We start from the raw sequence: 21,639 nt of genomic DNA on the forward strand, positions 1-21,639 counted from the left end.
AAGTCCTCACGCGCTTATCATAAACACTCAATTTTGGTTCATAGCATTGACGCTATATTTAGATTCCGGAGACATATTTTCATTTTTACTTGACGTGAGTGGGACAAACCCTTATGGCAACGATGGCAGTGCCTCTGTTGGTATTAACTAGAGGACGTGCAGCACGTGGTGGAAACCCATAATTGAATCCCTGCATGGTGGTTTCTCATGTTGCAGCGGTTTGTAATGAAAAGGATCTTTCAGAAATGTTTCAAGAGTCTGGCCAGTTTCTAAAAGTTTGGCACATCATTTTGAGGTGCCTTTTATAAGCATAATGAGTAATATTCCATATTTGACATTTCCATAGCCACATTGTTGTTGTATGCAACATGTTTGGGACTATTTTAAATTAAAGTAAGAAAATTGATGTGACTAATCTGTTGTTGTTGACATGTATAAAGTGACATGGAGGTGCTGGAGCACTTTACCAAACATAAACACATGCATATTATTTACGTCCCTCTCTTCAGAGAGATAGAGCTTCCACGAGGCTGTACATCAGTAATATCAGTTACATTGCTGCGATAGCAACGAGCCAATCACTCAGCTTTACTGCCCCGGTTCATGCTCTCGTGCTGGCAAACTGTGCCAAATGAAAACTGTAAAATACCACGTGATATCTCTTAACAAATGTGTTTGTTTTCCATTACTCCCAGGTCCAGAGGGTCTCGGGTTCAGCATCACATCCAGAGACGTACCCATTGGTGGCAGTGCTCCTATTTATGTCAAAAACATTCTTCCTCGAGGGGCAGCCATCCAAGATGGCCAATTGAAAGCTGGAGACCGGCTGCTGGAGGTGAGGCGGCTCTTTCTACTTTTTCCAGCTCTCAACCATCCTACAGTGTTCACATGCAACCTCACAGCGTGTGCTCTGTGAGATTGTACGCTATTTCATAGACTAAATGCTCTTTTGCTGATATGGTTTTGTTCCAAAAAATTAAATCGTACAGAGCTTTTGTTGAAATGCACTGTTTTCCCTACAGCTATAACACTTCAGCTCCAGCTTTGAATTGCTGAGGAGATGTAGTTAGTTAGAACATATTTTGATTATACTTCAATCAGACTGACGTGAAAATCAGCTCGTGCTCAATTTAGGGGTAAATAACCCATGTTTAAAACCAGCGGCAACTGGCTCAGTGGGTAATCTGCATAAAGGCCGTAGATCTCCCGCCCCTCCTCCATCCGTTAGAGTCGTAGAGCTCTTTGACTTTGGCGTTGCCACTCGGTGTGTGTACATTTATTTTGGCTTGTATGTATGTGCTTACTGGAGTAATCATGATCTGTGTGTCTGCCCAGGTCAGTGGAGTGGACCTGAATGGCAAGAGCCAGGAGGAGGTGGTGGCCCTGCTCCGAGCCACGCCTATGGGTGGGACCGTGAACCTGTTGGTGATCCGCACTGAGGACTCGCTGCTGCCCCGAGAAGTGGTCAGTAGAAAGCCAGCTCCTCACTCCTCAACTATTATTGACCCGCTCAGAAATTAGAATAGCACATTAGCAGTCGATTGCAAGAAGTAGGAACTCCTACACTTCTTAACAAGTGATGCATTTGATACTGGAAGATAGTGGTGCCTTATTGTTAGTCTCACTTTTTAACCCTGAAAACATACATTATAATTGAGGAAAACTGGGACGATTTTCTAAAAAAATAAATTACGATAAGATCGGCAAGACAATAATTATTCTTCACTGGGAATCATAGTCAATTTGGTCCAGCATGTCCCAGCTGAGCTCAAAGAACTCACTCTAGGAAAAAGATAAAGATCAATACATGTTTCCTATTCAGAGCAGCTGGGATATGGATTGGTCATGGTAACTGCACAGATGTGCCTTTAACTGCCCCTTCAGCCCATCACCTTCTCTGTTTGTCTATCCTTCCATCTTGTGTCTCCTGTGTATTTTAATCACAATATTATATTTGTTAAAAGAGGTGGACAGCTGCTCCGCTCTGAAGCATGTATGCCCACAAAATACATCCCCTTAAAATCAATGGGATTATGAATGACAAGTGATCATTTCAAACCGTGGCTCTACACCTAAATATTCCCAACCTCCCCACTTTTACCCAAGCCGAATAAGAGCTGATAATCACATGAACACACACACACACACACACACACACACACGGCGTCAGGGTGGACATGGACCCAACCAACACACAAACACACAGTTCACTACATTTGAGCCACGGATACAGCTATGGGCACAAACACGCACACGTTTTGTGCAGATGTGCGTATCATTGCATACTTTTCGACATCGAAACACACACACAGGCTTATGGGTCAACACAAGTCCTGTGCACGAGTAGACACAAGCACAGCTGGTAGCATGTGTAGACACAACGCACACACACAAAGACACCCTCATGTGCACATGCAGCCACATAGGGCTATGGACGTACTCACACACACACACACACACACACATATGAACAGGGACACTGGCATGCACACACTGCTCGTACACACACAAACACACTCTCGCACTCAGACACACGGCCTACACGCAGGGTGACTTTGGCTGTCGTGCAACAGATGGCGAGGCTACTGCCCTCGTCCAGCCTGCGCTCACTCGCCCTGACAGCAGGCCCCGGCGTCACAGCACCTCGGCAGTCCAGGGGCCCCCGGTGCCAACCTCACTCCTACCCGGAATACAAAGCCCGGCACCCTGGCTGTTAACCCCGCCATAGGAGCTGTTCCACCTGCAGAGTGACGGCCCTCCAGTGAGCAACGCTCCACTCTCATCGGCCGAGCTTGTTTCATTTTAACATTCATGAACTGGCAAATGGGCTCATATTTCACCACTACTTGAATTTAATTCATTTATGCTTGCATCGTGAAATGGAAACAAAGAGGAATGAATGAAAATTCCAGAATACTGTCACCAGGCTGCCTCTTGCCTCTTATCTGCAGCCTCGACAGCAGTCGATGCTGCGAGGTGGGTTAGAAAATGCTCGGCTGCCCCGGGGCTGTCGACTGATCAGAGAGTCGGATGGCTGCGCTCTCTCAGCTCCTCAGGCATGACACGATTAGAAAAAACAGCCATCATGGAAACACTGTCTCACAATCTGTCTCTGTTTTTGTCTCCGTTCTCTTTGTTGACCAACTTCTACTGTGCATGGTTTGAGAAACGGCGACTTAATATTTCATAACTTTCCACGGCAGCTTATCATTTTGCTAGTCCTCCCTTTTTACTTTTCTGGTTTGTCCTCTCACACACTTTCACATTTCCCCGCAGTGCTTTCACAAATCTCAATAATCCCGACAAGTATGTTTTCATAAAAATCAGATAAGGAGGCCAAGGCTCTGCCAGTGACAGTTATTGTAAATAAAGCATGGAGGAAAAGCTTGGTTTATAATTGCCTCCTCTGTCACACACTCTGGATTGGTGCGTGTGTGTGCATATATCCACGACCGTTCAAAAGTTTGGGATCACCCAGACAATTTCGTGTTTTCCATGAAAACTCACACTTTTATTTATCAAATGAGTTGCAAAATGTATAGAAAATATAGTCAAGACATTGACAAGGTTAGAAATAATGATTTGTATTTGAAGTATTAATTTTTTTCTTCAAACTTTGCTTTCGTCAAAGAATGCTCCTTTTGCAGCAATTACAGCATTGCAGACCTTTGGCATTCTAGCTGTTAATTTGTTGAGGTAATCTGTTGAAATTTCACCCCACGCTTCCTGAAGCACCTGCCACAAGTTGGATTGGCTTGATGGGCACTTCTTGCGGACCATACAGTCAAGCTGCTCCCACAACAGCTCAATGGGGTTGAGATCTGGTGACTGTGCTGGCCACTCCATTACAGACATCATACCAGCTGCCTGCTTCTTCCCTAAATAGTTCTTGCACAATTTGGAGGTGTGCTTTGGGTCATTGTCCTGTTGGAGGAGGAAATTGGCTCCAATCAAGCGCTGCCCACAGGGTATGCATGGCGTTGCAAAATGGAGTGATAGCCTTCCTTATTTAAAATCCCTTTTACCTGGTACAAATCTCCCACTTTACCAGCACCAAAGCAGCCCCAGACCATCACATTACCTCCACCATGCTTGACAGATGATGTCAGGCACTCTTCCAGCATCTTTTCACCTGTTCTGCATCTCACAAATGTTCTTCTGTGTGATCCAAACACCTCAAACTTGGATTCATTTGTCCATAACACCTTTTTCCAATCTTCCTCTGTCCAATGCCTGTGTTCTTTTGCCCATACCAATCTTTTCTTTTTATTGGCCAGTCTCAGATATGGCTTTTTCTTTGCCACTCTGCCTAGAAGGCCAGCATCCCGGAGTCGCCTCTTCACTGTCGACGTTGTCACTGGCGTTTTGCGGGTACCATTTAAAGAAGCTGCCAGTTGAGGACCTGTGAGGTGTCTATTTCTCAAACTAGAGACTCTAATGTACTTGTCTTCTTGCTGAGTTGTGCACCGGGCCTCCCACTTCTCTTTCTGCTCTGGTTAGAGCCCGTTTGTGCTGTTCTCTGAAGGGAGTAGTACACACCGCTGTCGGAAATTTTCAGTTTCTTTGCAATTTCTGCATGGAATAGCCTTCATTTCTAAGAACAAGAATAGACTGGCGAATTTCACATGAAAGTTCTTTTTTTCTGGCCATTTTGAGAGTCTTATCGAACCCACAAATGTGATGCTCCAGATAATCAACTAGCTCAAAGGAAGGCCAGTTTTATAGCTTCTCTCATCGGCAAAACAGTTTTCAGCTGTGCTAACATAATTGCACAAGGGTTTTCAAGGGTTTTCTAATCATCCATTAGTCTTCTAAGGCGATTAGCAAACACAATGTACCATTAGAACACTGGAGTGATAGTTGATGGAAATGGGCCTCTATACACCTATGGAGATATTTCATTAGAAACCAGACGTTTCCACCAAGAATAGTCATTTACCACATTAACAATGTATAGAGTGTATTTCTGATTGATTTAATGTTATCTTCATTGAAAAAAACAATGCTTTTCTTTGAAAAATAAGGACATTTCTAAGTGATCCAAAACTTTTGAACGGTAGTGTATATATATATATATATATTACAGTTTATATATAAGCACACATGTATAGACGATTGCTTCCGTGTTGTCATTTCTGTAATTCCCTAAATGACACAGGGATGATGGTTTAAATTGTAGCGTGAGTGACATGCAGGAGAACTGCAGGCATCTGTCAACGTATAGCCTTCAACATGTACACCCCCCCCACCCCCCACACACACACACACACACACGGTGGCAGGAGATCCAGCCATATAGACGACTTACTTTTGTCAAGTTGACATTTGCCGGCTGATGTTTAATGTCAGCGGGAGAAAAAAAAACTCCACGTCTCCTTTTGTTTAGATGTTTTATTGTATGCCAGGCTCACCGCACGCGCCCCCAGAGGACTTAGTTTACCCTCCCAGCATGTTTGCGTTGCGTCTTTAATTACCACGGTCGGGTATATTTGGACATGCTTTCAATAACAGTCGCAGCAGCTCTCGAAAGCTTTCAATAAATATGTACTCGCTGCGGAGAGAAAAGGTTAAATGGCAATAGAGCAGAGCTGGGGGGTTGTCTACGTGTCTGTCCTCGTCTGACTGGCTACCTCTCCCTTTCCTCTCCCAGGATATCAGGAGACATTTTCAGACATATTCAGTGTGTTGTATCAGAAAAGTAGAGCAGCTTTAACCTTTTCCGGAACACTGGACTCATCACTAACAAGCCTGCCCTTTCAGACCACTTTCCTCTCTCTTAACCCTTGAGCATCCATGATAATACAGCCATTCATGATATTCCTCAGTGAAGGACGTTTTTGTTGGTCTCACTTGTTCCGCCGTGTTCAACAAGTTCGGTTCTTTAGGACGAATGAGCTTAAGGTCGTACGACAGAGGATGCGAGAGACGAGCAGGGACAGCAGTTATCTCTAAAAGCTCAGCTCAAGCCTTGAAGACACATGAGGCGCTGATCAATGGCTGTCTGAACACAGTCACTTTGTTCGGTGTTATTCCTTCATTTGACAGCTGTGGGAGTTCCAATCAGTTATCTTTAGGCTGGATTATTTTATCAGACAAAGGGAGAATGTCAAAGGGATTGCTGCTCCCTACGGGTTTGGAGGTTAATTCATCACGCGTATCATACGAGGGGGCTGTTATGAGAAGGGAGAAAGAGGTACCTTGGTGAAAACTCACAACGAGTGACTTAATACTTGGTGATCTTTAGATAACTCCGTGAATGATCTCTCAGTGTTTAGAGAGGAAAGGAACTGGTGAGAGACTTCATCCGACACCAAGGGCTTAGGGAGGGGGGTTAGACTGACAAAGGTCATTTAAATGGAAATGCATCAAAAATAACTCATCAACTTAAATATTCATGGTTTGGAGTTATTTGGGGGTAATACTCAAAGCGAATGGTGTCTGATGCTGCCTCAGCTCTCCCCTCACCCTTTGCATTGTCCCTGACCTCAGATGCAATCACCTGCCTGGTAACACTGAGCACAGCAAGGCTTGACGGTAAATATGTATTTCAGAGCCCCAGAACCCCAGACAAACAAACACAAATTCCCACATGGAGGCAAGAAGGGCACATTTAAGCACATTTAAAGACGCACACATACACCACTCACTTCCCACGCGTATAGCCACCGGATGTTATTTAGTGTTGGCATTTATCTCCCAGCGTGCAGCACTGTTTGTGCTCTCGGCTGCTTTGAGCGACGGCGAGCCCCTCGGTCCACATCGGCCAGCTTTGCGGAGTGGAGATTGTTTTTGTGTCTCCTGTAATAACCAAGTCAAATGTCACGCCTCACAAGCAACGGCAGCGGTCCTCGCGAAGATGTCCATCCACACCCTGGCACCAGTGCCGGAAACCCACATCACTTCACTTGTTGTGGTGCCATTTAGAGTGACACGGCAAAGCAAAGGCAGAGGAACCTAATCTGTGATCGGCAGTCTCTTGCATGAACAATGCCTTGCAGGGAATATAGTGAAGGCCTGCCACTGGCAAATCATTTGAACTCAACCTAAACCCTGCGCTACAGTGTAAGTGAATCAGCCCCCTGGGGATGCTGCTGTGTCGGCATGACTCTCAACTCCTTGGCACAGGCACACACACACACACACATATGCATGCACTCATCCATCCCCCTAATATTTTAAATGACACCACAAATGCGAGCCCACTCCGTGTAAAAAGCTGACACAATATGGGCTTGATGAGTCACATATGCTCAAGAGCCATAATAGCATTGTCCATGAGTGCCCTTACATCATCCCATGACCCATAGATGAGCAGTCTCTTTTTATTTCCAATGGCACCGTGGACCGTGGAGAACAAATGGGCTTGTGAAGCTGCTGTTGTAACACAAAGGACCACATAAGAGCAATTAAACAGTACATTAAAATCCCCTCTTTACGATCATATCACACTTGTCACTGATCCATTAGTAGCTATATCTGTCAAGCGGTGAGAATTTTAATTGCACAATTAATTCCGGCCCCTGATTGATGTGACCGCCAGATTTATGTCCCGTGCGGATGCCGGAGTACATGGCAGACAAATGCGCTACAGTGTTGCTGACAATTCCAGCAGACTAATGGTCTGTTTCAAAAGTGCCCACCCTGGTGGCCAGGTTTAAAATCCTCGCCGCCATGTTTTTTTTACCAGCGGACTGTAATTGAGGTATGCAGGAGCACTCCATCTGCAGTTCAGTTGCTTTTGCAGGAATCCTATTTATATGAGTCTCTGAAATCATTATGTATAGTAGGAACAAAAGCACCGGTTCCCTCACATGGATCAGACAATCAAACAAGTTCAACATTGTTTTTCTCTTCCAAGTCAAGGCCATCATCGCCAACATTGCGTTGCTTCCCACAATTATTCACAGCAGATGATATCTCTCTTCCTCTTTCTCAAGCATTCCTCCAACAGTGTTACGCAGCTGGCTTTTGTTGTGGCGCCTGCATTACAGTGAGGTTTCCATTCCTCCATTTAAGTTGGAAGACAAAAGCAGACTTATGAAGCTGCATTGATTTCCTCACCGCCGAGATCCATTTACCGAGTCGGTAGAGGGGGAAATGAATTGACACAAAGCAAACAGAAGACGATCCCCTGGTTCGGGGGGCAACTCAATGATACACAGACCGGTTGAGTAAGAGCCAGGTTCACCCCTCCTTATCCCTTCATTTACTTCTCAACATAGTATTCATTTTCGCCATTCCTCCAGTCAAATACAGTTTAGTTAAATGGTGTATGGGTAGAATATGGAAAAAACAGCATCCAAGTTAAGAACAAAGCATCCAATATTTGATGCTGTCATTATTTTTGGATGAATCTTTCACGCTACAAAAGCAGTTATTTACGCACTCAAAGTAGTTTTCTATCTTGAATTTAATGAGTATCAGGAACAGTAGGCGTGCACATACACATCATTATACAACGGTAGTCATGGATCCATTTCTTTGGTTGAAACAATACAGAAATAGCGTAGCATATTCAAAACATCCAGATGAATCTTTTAACTTCCGTCTGTGTCTTCATGTCTTTTTGCTTCTTCCACTTTTTCCATAAAGCGGAATCATTAACCTTTGAATGCCTTAAGAGCGCAGCATCCACATGATGATGAAGCCTTTGGGTTGTGACACTGAAGTGGTGATATGACAGTGCGGTCTTGAGCTATGCGGCATCTACAGCCATGCCAGAAATTGTCATCTTTGGTGTTAATATAATTGGATGTCCATTAGTGTAATGCTCTTTTTCAATAAGAAAGAGGTCATTTGTTTCCAACTTTTGCCAATATAGTGCTGAAGATGGACTCTTTCTTGTGTGTCTTTGAAATAGTTTATTTATAGAGCAGCAGGTTACTGAGCCAGATATTTTACCTCAGTAAAACTTGGCAAACAGCTCGTGGGGGATGAGTCATTTCTTACTTGTACAGCTAATAATCTAAGGTGCTGTCACCGTTTGCAGATATTCACACATCTTCGATAATGAATTCCCAGTCTTACTCGATATTATATAATTTAAAAAAAGACTAATAAAATATAAGTGAGTGCAATCAGCAAATTGCTTCACTGTTACAAATGCCTGGACATGTAAATCTTTGCTAAAAATACATTCGGAATTCAGGTGAATTCAAATGACATAAATTGCTCCGAAGGCCTTTGGAAGGAGCAATGTACGGCTGCGGTTGTGCAACCTGCAGTCAGCGAGAGCTTCGCTGACTTTACAGCGCTGTTAGGAACCGTTGGCAGCAGCGGATGCGTCTAGAGGTCACACTCTCTTCCACGTCATGGCTTCAAAAGTCTCTCAAATGACAGGGCTCTGGGGTCCGGTCGATACGGCCCCCAACGCGTTACCATGGCACCACAAAGCTCCCACCTCTCCAAAAAGCATTTTCTCGGACACTTTTTCCAAACTGTCCTACTCCCAGGCACTTTGCCCCTCCTTTCTCCCCTCTCTGCTCTCTCCTTGCTTATTGTTTATCACGTGTACCTTTAATTTCAAGAAAGATGATGAGTCCTTCCTACATTATTAATCTGGCTCCGACAGAAAGCTTCTCTGATCGTGAGTGCAGAGTTCAGGAACATGCTCGGGCCGTAATCAAAGTTAATGCTGCCGAGCGTGGTCGAAGACAACGCCAGCCCGGTTAACGATTTCCTAGCGTGTCTCGTCGGCGCCACCTGTATTCGTTTAGCACTTTTCAGCAGCTGTTCCCATAATTACGCTTGCTGTCAGCGCAGAGAATGGGGAGGGGCGCACCGCAGCATTGTGCTACGCCGATAAACAAGGTAGTTAAAGGCCACTTATGGCGACACAGTCACTCTCCCGAAGGGGATTCGGCGTCTGTTTCCAGAACACATAATGGCTCAAACTGTGCATGTGCAGTTGGACATAGCAAAGCCCTTTTTATCCACCATTAGCTTGAAATGAGAGGCATCTGCTTCATGATGTGCGTCTATACTGTGGTTCCGCTGCAACGCCTTTGCAAACATCCACAGTTGCCAAGTACACTTAGAAATGCACTTTTTACGTTCTCTTTGATTAGACGTAATCACTTCCTCAATGGCCCACAGTAACATCCAGTGTCAAGACAACCCCGAGAATGGGTCGGCCATGCTGCGTTTGCAGTGAATAGAACTGGCCTCAGATGCCCTCATAGAAACAGACGTTGTGCTTCTAATGAGAAAAATAAGCCTTATCATAAGAAAATCCCCAAAGGATAACCGTCCCAATTTGTCAGCACTGAGTCAAAATGTGTTTGATTGCCCAGCGAAGAACATTGAATGTTGGTTCACAAACACTTAAGACCTACCACTGCCAGCGGTGCACTTCATGCCTTTTTGTGCTGTGTAAAAGTGTGCCTTCTCAGCCCCTCATTGGACCTGAATTAAATTTGTTTTAGGCTTACAGGTATTTAATATTCGTCCCCCTTTGTCGGAGAATGTTGCGAGGAGAAACACCGCCGAAAGGAATTTGTGTTACAATACTTATCACGCATGCACCGCTTTTGCAATTACACCCATGGCTGATTTCTTTTAGTCCTTTTAAATTTATTTCCAATGACCTTTATGTCGCCAAATTGGGCCAAGTGTGGAGAGAAGTTTCCAGCGGTGTTAATTGTTTTAGGCAGTGATGTGCGGAGAACTGAGAGTTATGTGTGAATAGATGTAATTGTGATTCATTTGCACTCTGTTCCTTCCTCCCGTTGCATCTCACTCCTGCTTCTTCCACTGCTTGGTGTCTCTGACACACGCACACACATCCAGCACACCGTTCCTTTTAGCATGTGACACGTTAAGCGAGGCAGAAACCAAAACAAGGGCCCATTAAGCAGGTGGGGCTCTTTTGTTGGACTGATGAGCAACACTTTCCTCTGTTCACCTGCTTGTGTCCCTGCTCCAATGCTGACTCTATCGCCTAGGACAATAGACTGTAATGAATGGGTGCTTCCCCGTGGCAGTGTTAATTAATAAAGGATTTAACCGTATCATGAATAGACTGTCACCGCATGGCTGTGTCAGAGAGAGAGAGCAAAAAGAAAACGATAAGGGCTTCTTTTGTAAAGAGCTGGCCAAGTGGACAGTCAGCTTGAGCTACTCGCATACTCATACTATTATAACCACTCGGCTTAAAAATGGCTCAGTATTAACCTTTATGATTGAGTACAGCACGTCACCTTTTATGCACCAGGCAACATTGCATAATTGCAGCCAGCCGTGGGGTCTTTCGATTATATGGTGACTTTGAAAAAAAAAAAAAAAAACTGATGCATCGTCAACGGCATACTGACTAGAAGTCTTCCTGTCCAACATGGAACGACACTCGAGAATACGATGAGGCCTGACCCGAACCACTGACCGGAACAGGACGGTGCACAGACAAGTGTCAGCTTTGTTGCACTAGGGACACTTCTAACCACAGTTTCCCAGCGCGTACCTGTAGACGAGCGTCACCAATGTAGAGGGCAGAGACACAGTTTCCCCTTTTTATCAGAGATTTAATGGGTAATCATTCCAGCCAAACAAGCCCTGTGTGACTAACATTATGAACCAAAACTATCGGTTCTCATTGCAAGTCAACAATATTTTAGTCAAGCAGCGTTTTTTACTGTGATGTCTTACCATGAATGAGATCAAACACTATATAAAGTATAATTATATTATTCTAACTTACCAGATGCACCAATTGGCACATTTGTGTCCTTCGTTGTTGGCGAGTACATTGATTATATTTTCAGTGAATTTGATTGATAAAAGTTGAACAAAAATACGTTACTATCTGAGTGTGATTAAGAATATAATTGAGTGAAATGTGAAGAGTGTTGCCCCATACGCTGATGCCTTTTGGGGAGGCCTGTGCATACAGAGAGTCTGATGCCTTCTTCTGATGCTTTTCATAGCACATTGAGCCCTTGCCCTCTCTTGCGCTCCCTGTCTGGCCACATTCTGGAAATGCAAAAAAATGTAATGGAAATAAAACCTCGATTTTTGTCTTGTAATTGTGCTTGTGTTTCCTACAAGACGAAGAGCCAATATACGCAGTCAGGTAGACTGAAGCTCCATATCATGCAAACTAAATTTGACTTCCTTGGTGCTAAACCTGTTTTCCAGCCACCTCTCCCTGCAGTGTGGACGAATGGAAGACGGGATGACGTCATGTTTGCATTTACTTAGCAAGGAAAGCGTGTAATGCGTAAAGTGACTTATGTAGACGTATCAACAGTCCAACGAATTAAAACTTCTTTGCTTCCTGACTGAAGTTCCCATTTTATGTGTTTAAGTTTCCCTGTCAGAGGGGACACATCTGAATGTGATTCTGTAGTTTGAGCTGTAAACCTCACGGGGAACAATATAATCTCGAAAGTATGTTAGTTAAATGAGCGAAGCCAAGTGCTTCCCCCGTCAGGTGTAGTTTGTTGCCGGCTCTAGCAGCGAGTAGGGGTGCAGGTGTTGGAGACATTCAGCCATCATTAGTGTGTGCAGCTTTTTCTGGAGAACATTCGTTATTTTTCACTCCATGTCAGCAGAAGGTTTCCTGACCATAAGTGGGACAAACTGTTAGATTTAAGACAAACAAGTTGTGCCCAAAGTGTTGCATTTGATAATGTGAGACGGTGGCTGATAACGCTTTTTAGATACAACTTTTTCCCGGTGCTTTTTTTTTTGTAAGCATGCAATCGTTTCAGTGTTCTTACATCAGCCCGTCCTTTGTGTCAGTCACTTTTGTTCTATCCGTCCCAGGTGCATAAACGGGGGCTGAGCTTGGAGCAGTGAGGTGACGTCCTTTCTTCTCCTGAATCGGTGCAACGAGTCCTGTCAAGCAGCCTGACAAACTCATTCTTGACTAGCGGCGCTTGTTCCTGTCTGATGAAAATGTTACACTGCTCTCTCTGCCTCGGCCCGCTATTCCCGGAACACAGCTCTGAGTGGGTGGTTATTGTGTCATCGTTTTGGAGGAGAGGGCGCGCACACACACACACACAGAGGCTCAGACTGTGTGTCCAAAGTACTTTTCCAATGTATTACTATCTTCCACTGCTGGGCTAAAAGCCTCTCCAGGGACATAACTCACAGCCATTATTTATTAACTGTATTTTGATAAAACATCTTCATTAAAGATAAAGACTGACCCTGCCGATGACGCACAAGACCATTCAACTACGAGCGCTCTTTCCCGAATGGACATTGTAGGTTCACTGTGTTGCTTTGGAAACCAACTGATCACATTCCACCAGTTGAGTTAAGGTGGCCTCAATATAGCTGCTAGAAGCTGGAAGGAAAACATCGTTGTTGCATTATATGTACACCACCTCAGTCCCCTATCTGCTTCATCCGTTTTCTAGGAGTTTCTCCTCATCTGATGTGAGGTCCTGGGACGAGGATGTTGTATGTAGACATGATTGTAAAGCCCCCTGAGACAAATTTGTGATTTGGGGCTATACAAACTGAATGGAATTTAATTGAATCCCGCCTTCTGAGGGGAAACGAAGGGTCACTTCCCGACAAGAGACGCTGATTTCGGTCATGGAACGGGGAGGTGTTGAAAATGCGATGCGATACAAATGGATTCCAGCGGTGCGAAAGTAACGCGGGTCCAGTCACGGACAAAGCCCGGTTGGCGTGTGTCGTACAGACAGGTGTACCATTTTGCAAACAGGAGAAGAAAAGCGGAGAGAAAAGAAGATAGCACATAGCAGGGCCGTCTGGAGAATAGGGGCTCAGTCAGAGGGTGTTGAATAGAGCCTCCACCTGAACGCACCGCTGCGTCTTAATAACTACTCGCCCTCCGAAAAACCCCATGTAATGCTCTGTCTCTCCCTTCTTTCCTCTGCTTCACTCTTTATCCGAGCAGCTGTGAAGGGCACACACCTGGCTGCCATCCATCTGGCTGTGTGTGTGTGTGTGTGTGCATGCGTCTGTATTGATGTGAGTCTATTTAAAGAGGTCCTACTCCGGCTTTCTGGGGTTGATTGCTCTCACCGCCAGTGTTGTTCATGTGTATTTGGCTGCCATGGCAATGACTACGCACGTACAGTCCAATCTGGCCAATCACATTATGACAGCGCTGCTCTCAAGCTTCCTGCCCGTGATCGTACAGTCCTCATCTCCTATCTGTTGGATATTCCCTCAACAACGGCTGCTGAGGTGCCCTTGATCACAGCAACACACTACCAAGAACTGGAGTGGTTGCAGCTCAGTGGTCAACGGCAGAAGCCTGTATGTCTGAATGAAACGACTTGTTACGTCCTTATTATGAAGATTTACTTTGTTCTAACTGTGAGCGAAGACTATGGACTGAGATCAAAGCCGCAGTATGTTGGCCAAAGCTCAACAATCTGAACGGAAATTATTCTCAAACATTCTTGAATCCTAGTCAACATCGAAGAGAAAGTGCCACTTCCTTGATGCCTCTCGTGTTTTAGATTTCTCTCACGCCTTTTCTCCCTTTCCGTTTGGCTGCAAGTGGGAAGCAAAATGTATGAATGCTTTTCCTTTTTGATATTTGTTTACAGATGCTATTTGGCAGACACCAGTGGAGATTGTCAGAAAAGAGACTGGGGTGGTGGTTGTTTGTCGGACTATTATCCAGCTGATTTGATCGTGCTGGGTGTACAACACTCAACAGTACTCTCTCACACCTCTCTGGCAGCTGGCATGAACCATTAATGTGTGTGTGCACCATGCTTGAAGGTCTGCAGCACAAGTCTTGCAACTAAACGCTTCTATGGTAATCTTCAACAAAAAGGCCAGTGGATCGCACGGGGAAGGAGGGTCGGGCTCTTAACGTGTCACAAATGATGCTTCAAAGGGGTGCTGTTCAAAGGGAAGCCACTGTTGTTTGAACGCCAAATTGCTACCTGGCGCCTTCAAAGTTCCAACTGTGCCCACTGTTCCCGCGCCAAGCTCATGGCGGTGGAAAGGAATTAGCGGCGCTCGGCTAGACGGTACGGCCAATTGACGATGACAGCCCGAGATATGTGACATGCTTGCCATCCATTCGCTTTCTTCTTCTGCACCCCTCATCTTTCCCCTCTTTATCTTGTCTCCCATTTTCTTGTCATTCCCCATCCCCATTCTCTCAAGTTTTTGTTCCGCTAGTTTCTGTTGTCTTTTTTTCCTTCTCCTTTTTTTATTCCCTTTGTTTCTCTGTCTTTTCACCGGGGTTAACGTTAGATACTTCACACAGAGATTTGAGTGCAACAGTGACTCATTGGGCTCAATAACAGTTTGCTAACTTTGGTTGTTGTGTCATCAGGCTGAGAGACTCTGAGTCGCGTGCAGATGTCTCTATTAGCATCGGCAGCGCCACCGCCATGATAATTATGCACTTTCTCTCTCCTCCTCTGTCCTTCATACCAACAGCATTCAGAGGAAGAGGACATGGTGTTAACCCCTGACGGTACACAAGAGTTCATGACCTTTGAGATCCCTCTGAGTGACTCAGGCTCGGCAGGCCTGGGGGTCAGCGTCAAGGGTAACCGGTCCAAGGAGAACCATGCCGACCTGGGCATCTTTGTGAAATCCATTATCAATGGAGGGGCTGCTAGCAAGGCAAGTAACTGCTCCCACCCACTTACGCTCTGAGCATGACCTTGTTTTACTTCATTCCATGTGTTTACTGTGACTCGAGGACCTACACGTAAGAAGATGTGCTGGGCTATATTCAAAGTCCTTATCATGGGGATTTTTAAATGGTCACTTGATGTTAATGCTGCTGAAGGATTTTCTTGGGGTAAAAAAGTGAAATATACTATTATATCCTTGAGCTGTTACATTCAATTTTTTTCTGAAATACCAGTAGTTTAATACATCATTGACTTACATTATTCAAACGTTTTCAAGAGAATATGAATAGAGAGACAAGGTTGCTGTCTTGCCATGTGATTTATTAGGATTTTCTTAGGGTGCATGTGATCGCTGCCATCGGGTCTACCAATGGCAGTATTCAGGAGAATTCAAGTGTTCTTAGGGGTGAGATCTAATTTTCCCTTGGCGGTGATTGTCTGCAGGATGGCCGTCTACGGGTCAACGACCAGCTCATTGCAGTCAACGGGGAGTCGCTGCATGGGATGACCAACCAGGACGCCATGGAGACACTGCGCACATCCATGTCCGTCGAGGGCAACAAGCGGGGGATGATTCAGCTCATCGTGGTCCGGCACGTGTCCAAAAACCATGAGGTAACCTAACAGTCAGGGAGGAGTCACACTGATGTGCTCGAGACTAATTGGCATCACAAGGAGAAGTTTGTATTCAATATTTCTTGATTCAGATATTAGTATGATCTCCACATCTCCAAGATTGACCTTACGTCCGGACCATGACCTCCAGCATGTGGAGGACAGTTGAAAGTGGAGGACATGTTGAATACAGAAGAGATAGAGCTACATTTCAACTGCACTGGATGATAAACAAGAGTAGCTTTCCTCAAGGTTGCCACTGGCACTAATCTACCCCCCATTGGTTTGTGTTGCTTTGAGTTAGCTAAAGGAGGACCTTTTTGAAGCGACCACACCACCATGCAAATCTTCAAACAGTCCCATTTCCTGTGTGAGATACCATCTCACACACCCCACCCCGTTCTCTGTGTGACTTTCTTTGCCCACCATAAGCCTTGATGTGATATCTAAAAAGCGCTTCACTCAGTTATGATTGACAGGCATAACACTGTTGGAGAGACAGATAAAGGAATATGCAGTCGGCTAGATGTTTATTTTTCATTAGGCAACAGCAACTTCTTGAAATGCCCATTTGAGACTGAACTAATCCCTTTCTTTGAGAGGAACTGTTTCCTTTCACATGACAGAGTGAAAACCAGCGTGAGTTCGCTCAATGCGAAATGCTAAGCACAGTGTGACTGTATTTCAGGATTCGTGGATTCATGTGTGAATACAACACACTCGTGCACGTTCACACTCGCCCTGCAGCCAGAGGTTGTAGATCAGGTTTGATTAGTGTTGCCGTGACTCTAATTGGAACCTGTGTCCTGTGGCTTTGTGTCAGTTTGGAGTACCCTGCTGAGCCCCAGTCCCCGCTCTCTGCCCTTCACCCTCCCTGCAAGCCCTCACCCTTCGAGCACTCCGTCTCTCTCTCTCCCTCCTCTCTCTCTCTCTCTCTCTCTCTCTCTCTCTTCACCACGCGCTTGTTTTTCTTCTTGTTATAATGACAGTTCCCCACCCAACATGTGGTACTCCATAGTTTGTCAGGTAGAACATGGGATGTATACAGCCAGTGACTGGATTTCAATTCTCACAGTTACAGATATTGTGGCACGATCGCAAAAATTGGGACAAAAAAATAAACAAATGTATTTTGTTGAAACTCCTCACTTGTATACAAGTTGTTGTGAAGTGAGTCATACTGCGCAGTACGAGAGAGGATAGCAATTTGTTCTTATATTTGTTAAAATGCTCAGAACATTATGAAAGCAATCAATGCATCAGATGCTGGTACAGCTGTCACAGAATGAAATGATTGATGATGGGCTTTCTTTCTGTCTACCAGGCTGAGCGGACTGGCATGTGCGTTATTTACCATTCGTGATGATATGTTTATTTTTATTATTAGGTTTTTGGGGGAGTGGCTTTCAAGGCTCTGAGATATGGGGCTGTCAGTTTTTCCCACTTGATGACTTTTTTGCAACATTAAACAACGTTTGGAGCTAGTGTTGCGGGCTCCTTCAGTTAGAGAAGAGTCTGCAGCACTGGGCTGGGTTTAAAAATAAAACAATGCCTCAGTGTTAACCTTTCAGTGCAGTAAAAGCTCTCCATGATGATATTGTAAACCACCGGACAATGTCTTTGCATCTCACAACCCTTGAGATTAATGAACATGACTCCAACTGAATTGGATTATGCTACACCGTGCCAACGGTACCTGAAGCACCACCACTCCCACCACCAATGCAGACCCATACCTTTTTTAAACACAGGACTATTCTCGGATTGCACAGCTTTCCCTTGTCTTTCTGCCTTAACCCCCCCACCACCTCCCCTTCAAAACTAGGGGAGAGGACACACGTCCCTCCGGGGAAAGCTCAGCCCCAAGGTTCAGTGAGCTCTATCACTTCGGTCCAGTCACTCTGCTGTCCTCTTTAATCCTTCTCACCAGCAGGCAGACAGGTAGACACAGTGACACTGAGCAGACAGTTAAGGTCACAGACAAACATGTATATTGTCACTTTATCGGCGGGTTGATGACAATTTAACACGATTCAATATTTGTTCCATTTCAAATCACAATTTAAAAAGACATTTTGACAAGTGTGTATTTAAGTTTTCACATCAGTCGCTATGAGGTTGCATAGAGTGTATGAAACAAAAGGAGAAGGAGATGTAGCCACGCATCTTAGATTCCATCCATTAACCTCCCATCACAGGTTATATATAATACACCGCTGGAGATGCAGTGTTTATGGGAGGGTTAGTGGTTCGGAGTGGGACATGAATTCACCAAAGGGAATTTGAATACACTCAGAGTTGAGAAAAGATGAGATTGTAAATGAAGGATTTAAGGTCAGTTACAAACCTCTAATAACAAAAACTAAAAAAGCGGAAGTTAAATGTCGACACAGGCTCCCGGCAGTTACGACCGCCTCCCCCCCCACTCGGCTGTGTTGGTCGGGCAGATATGTGGGGAGCCAACACCAGTTTTCCACTGTCACCCAGCCGAATGGGACTGAGCACTGGAGGCCACCATTGAAATGAATCAGATCCATCACTGTCTGCAGGGGAGAGGAGCCGCGCGGCACAGTCTAATGCGTTGGGAGGGGGGAGTGTGGGCTTCGATGGGCGCAGCGTATATCCAGGCCACCCCACAAAAATAACATAGATTCCACCATTGCGAGCTAAAGTACGCTCAACTTAACTAAGAAGAGAGAGCGAGAGGGTTTAATGTTTCTTAGCAGTTTAAGCTGGCTTGGTTTGGACAGGGTTTGCAAAACTACACGACTGGTCACTGAACGGGCATCCACTTACCGTGATGCAACTGAAAAAGCAACGCCTAGCACTCATGGCTACAAATACAAAACACCTTTATGGAAATATGAAATGTGACACTCTCATTGTGTGTCAGGGCTGTGAGACCGCTCAGAGTAGCCTCTACACAGGCATGCACACACAACGTATATAAAACCAGCAACAACACCCACACACACACAAACACACACACACACACACACACACACGCACACTTCCAAATATTTCTCAAAGTCACCCAGACGCCCATTTGCTTCCAGCAGAATTAGGGCTAGATTCATCCAGGCATATCCTCTGAGTGGCTCAGGCAAATGTTTCAATAAGAGGGTTCATGGCGCTGGTGATTACGCCCAAGTCTGAGGTGGAGTACCTGGTCTATTTTTGCTGCCATTGAAGCGGTGGCAATGAGTGGGCTATGCCTTGGGTTGAAACAAGATCATTGTTTCCCCCGACCTTGGAAGAAATACTTCAGCATGATTAAGGATATATTCAAGTCTAACAAAGCAGCGTGCTTTATGAACACTATTTTTACCTCAGCACAATCTTGGAAGGACCCAGAGAGACTGATTCAAGATCTAAATTGTGTGGACCCTTATTGCTCCTAACCCAGCCTAAAAATACAAGTCTCAATTAGTCAACCACATTTCAGGATAGCAATGAGTTGAAGTGGCAGAAAGTCAAAAGTAACAAGAACAAATTCAGAAGTGCTGATGAAGCATCTTAAATAAGCATTCCTAGTACTAATGTCTTGTAATCAGTGGTGTATAAAGTACCCAAAAGTCATACTTGAGTAAAAGTAAAGATACTTGACTGGAAAATTACTCAAGTAAAAGTAAAAGTCACCTATGAGAATACTACTTGAGTAAAAGTATTAAAGTATCTGATTTTTTTTGTACTTAAGTATCAAAAGTAATTTTCTGATATTAAATGTACTTAAGTATTGAAAGTAAAAGTAAATGCTGTTAATAAAAAAAACAAAGGGTCAGAATTTTGAGAATTATGAAGTTTATTTGTTTGGGTGCTGTGGCCGCCATGAACAAGGAGTATGAGCTAGGATGAACTTAGCAATATATGAATACTATGAAATTACTAAAATATAAAAACACGATTAACACAGAAAAAAGCAGAACCAAAAGTAACAACCAAAATCATCACTTTAAAGTGAAAAATTTCTTGTTCATCTTCAAAAGAAGTTGATTTTCAAAATGGACAGATGTCAGTCTCGCTCTTCTGGGGCTGAAGACGAGTCCTGCGATGCTGAAGAGCCGTTCACCTGGTGCAGGTAGAGTGTGTCTAGCTTCACAGGCCCTGGTGCAGGTAGAGTGAGTCTAGCTTCACAGGCCCTGATGCAGGTAGAGTGTGTCTAGCTTCACAGGCCCTGATGCAGGTAGAGTGTGTCTAGCTTCACAGACCCTGATGCAGGTAGAGTGTGTCTAGCTTCACAGACCCTGATGGTGCAGGTAGAGTGTGTCTAGCTTCACGGGCCCTGATGGTGCAGGTAGAGTGTGTCTAGCTTCACAGGCCCTGGTGCAGGTAGAGTGTGTCTAGCTTCACAGGCCCTGGTGCAGGTAGAGTGTGTCTAGCTTCACAGGCCCTGATGCAGGTAGAGTGTGTCTAGCTTCACAGGCCCTGGTGCAGGTAGAGTGTGTCTAGCTTCACAGGCCCTGGTGCAGGTAGAGTGTGTCTAGCTTCACAGGCCCTGATGCAGGTAGAGTGTGTCTAGCTTCACAGGCCCTGGTGCAGGTAGAGTGAGTCTAGCTTCACAGGCCCTGATGCAGGTAGAGTGTGTCTAGCTTCACAGGCCCTGGTGCAGGTAGAGTGTGTCTAGCTTCACAGGCCCTGGTGCAGGTAGAGTGTGTCTAGCTTCACAGGCCCTGGTGCAGGTAGAGTGTGTCTAGCTTCACAGGCCCTGGTGCAGGTAGAGTGAGTCTAGCTTCACAGGCCCTGATGCAGGTAGAGTGTGTCTAGCTTCACAGGCCCTGGTGCAGGTAGAGTGTGTCTAGCTTCACAGGCCCTGGTGCAGGTAGAGTGTGTCTAGCTTCACAGACAGCAGCACACAGTTGGGAAGCATTTCAGCAAGTCAACGTGATCCACGTCTCCATCCAGCTGTTTGTTGCTGTCATGCGCTTGAGATGACGAAGAAGTCCTCTTCATCAGATGAACTGGACCTGGTGGCATCACATAGCTGCAGGGAGGGTTCTTCCATGTGCTGCTTGATGTAGTCCATTCCTGAAATAAAGTGAGAGTATTATAGACATGATAGAATTAATAACACTTCCTAACATGTCATGACCCCAACCAACAGTTTTGTACTAAAGTTTGTTTTAATTTGAGGTTTATACATTTAGTTTCATGCACTGTCCGTGCATCCAGAGTTGATTTGTGAATATGTACTTGTATCTCTGTAGTTAAACACAACAACAGTCCCAAATCAATATCGTCGCCATTACTGGACCGTCACTCTTATAATATTAATACAAATAATGATAATAATAATAATGCTGGAATGATTAGCATTATATTATAGCTAAGACGACTCAAATCAACAAATTCTCACAACTGTCAACACTTCTTCAGCTCATTAACTCGCTAGAGATCCGTCTGCTGCACTCACGCTAATTGTCTCATTTAATTGACGATA

General features: G+C 44.8%; 1 protein-coding gene across 1 annotated transcript in view; it reads left to right on the forward strand.

Moving 5' to 3' along the window:
- The window catches only part of pard3aa (par-3 family cell polarity regulator alpha, a), a 337,003-nt gene that overhangs the window by 170,815 nt on the left and 144,549 nt on the right, over positions 1-21,639 (forward strand). The window contains exons 11-14 of the mRNA XM_056433473.1: positions 696-835; positions 1,336-1,464; positions 15,385-15,573; positions 16,032-16,202. Of these exons, the coding sequence (XP_056289448.1) occupies positions 696-835; positions 1,336-1,464; positions 15,385-15,573; positions 16,032-16,202 (629 nt within the window). The remainder of the gene's footprint in view (positions 1-695; positions 836-1,335; positions 1,465-15,384; positions 15,574-16,031; positions 16,203-21,639) is intronic.

The sequence above is a fragment of the Pseudoliparis swirei genome, chromosome 16 (assembly GCF_029220125.1).
Source record: "Pseudoliparis swirei isolate HS2019 ecotype Mariana Trench chromosome 16, NWPU_hadal_v1, whole genome shotgun sequence".
Taxonomy (NCBI): domain Eukaryota; kingdom Metazoa; phylum Chordata; class Actinopteri; order Perciformes; family Liparidae; genus Pseudoliparis; species Pseudoliparis swirei.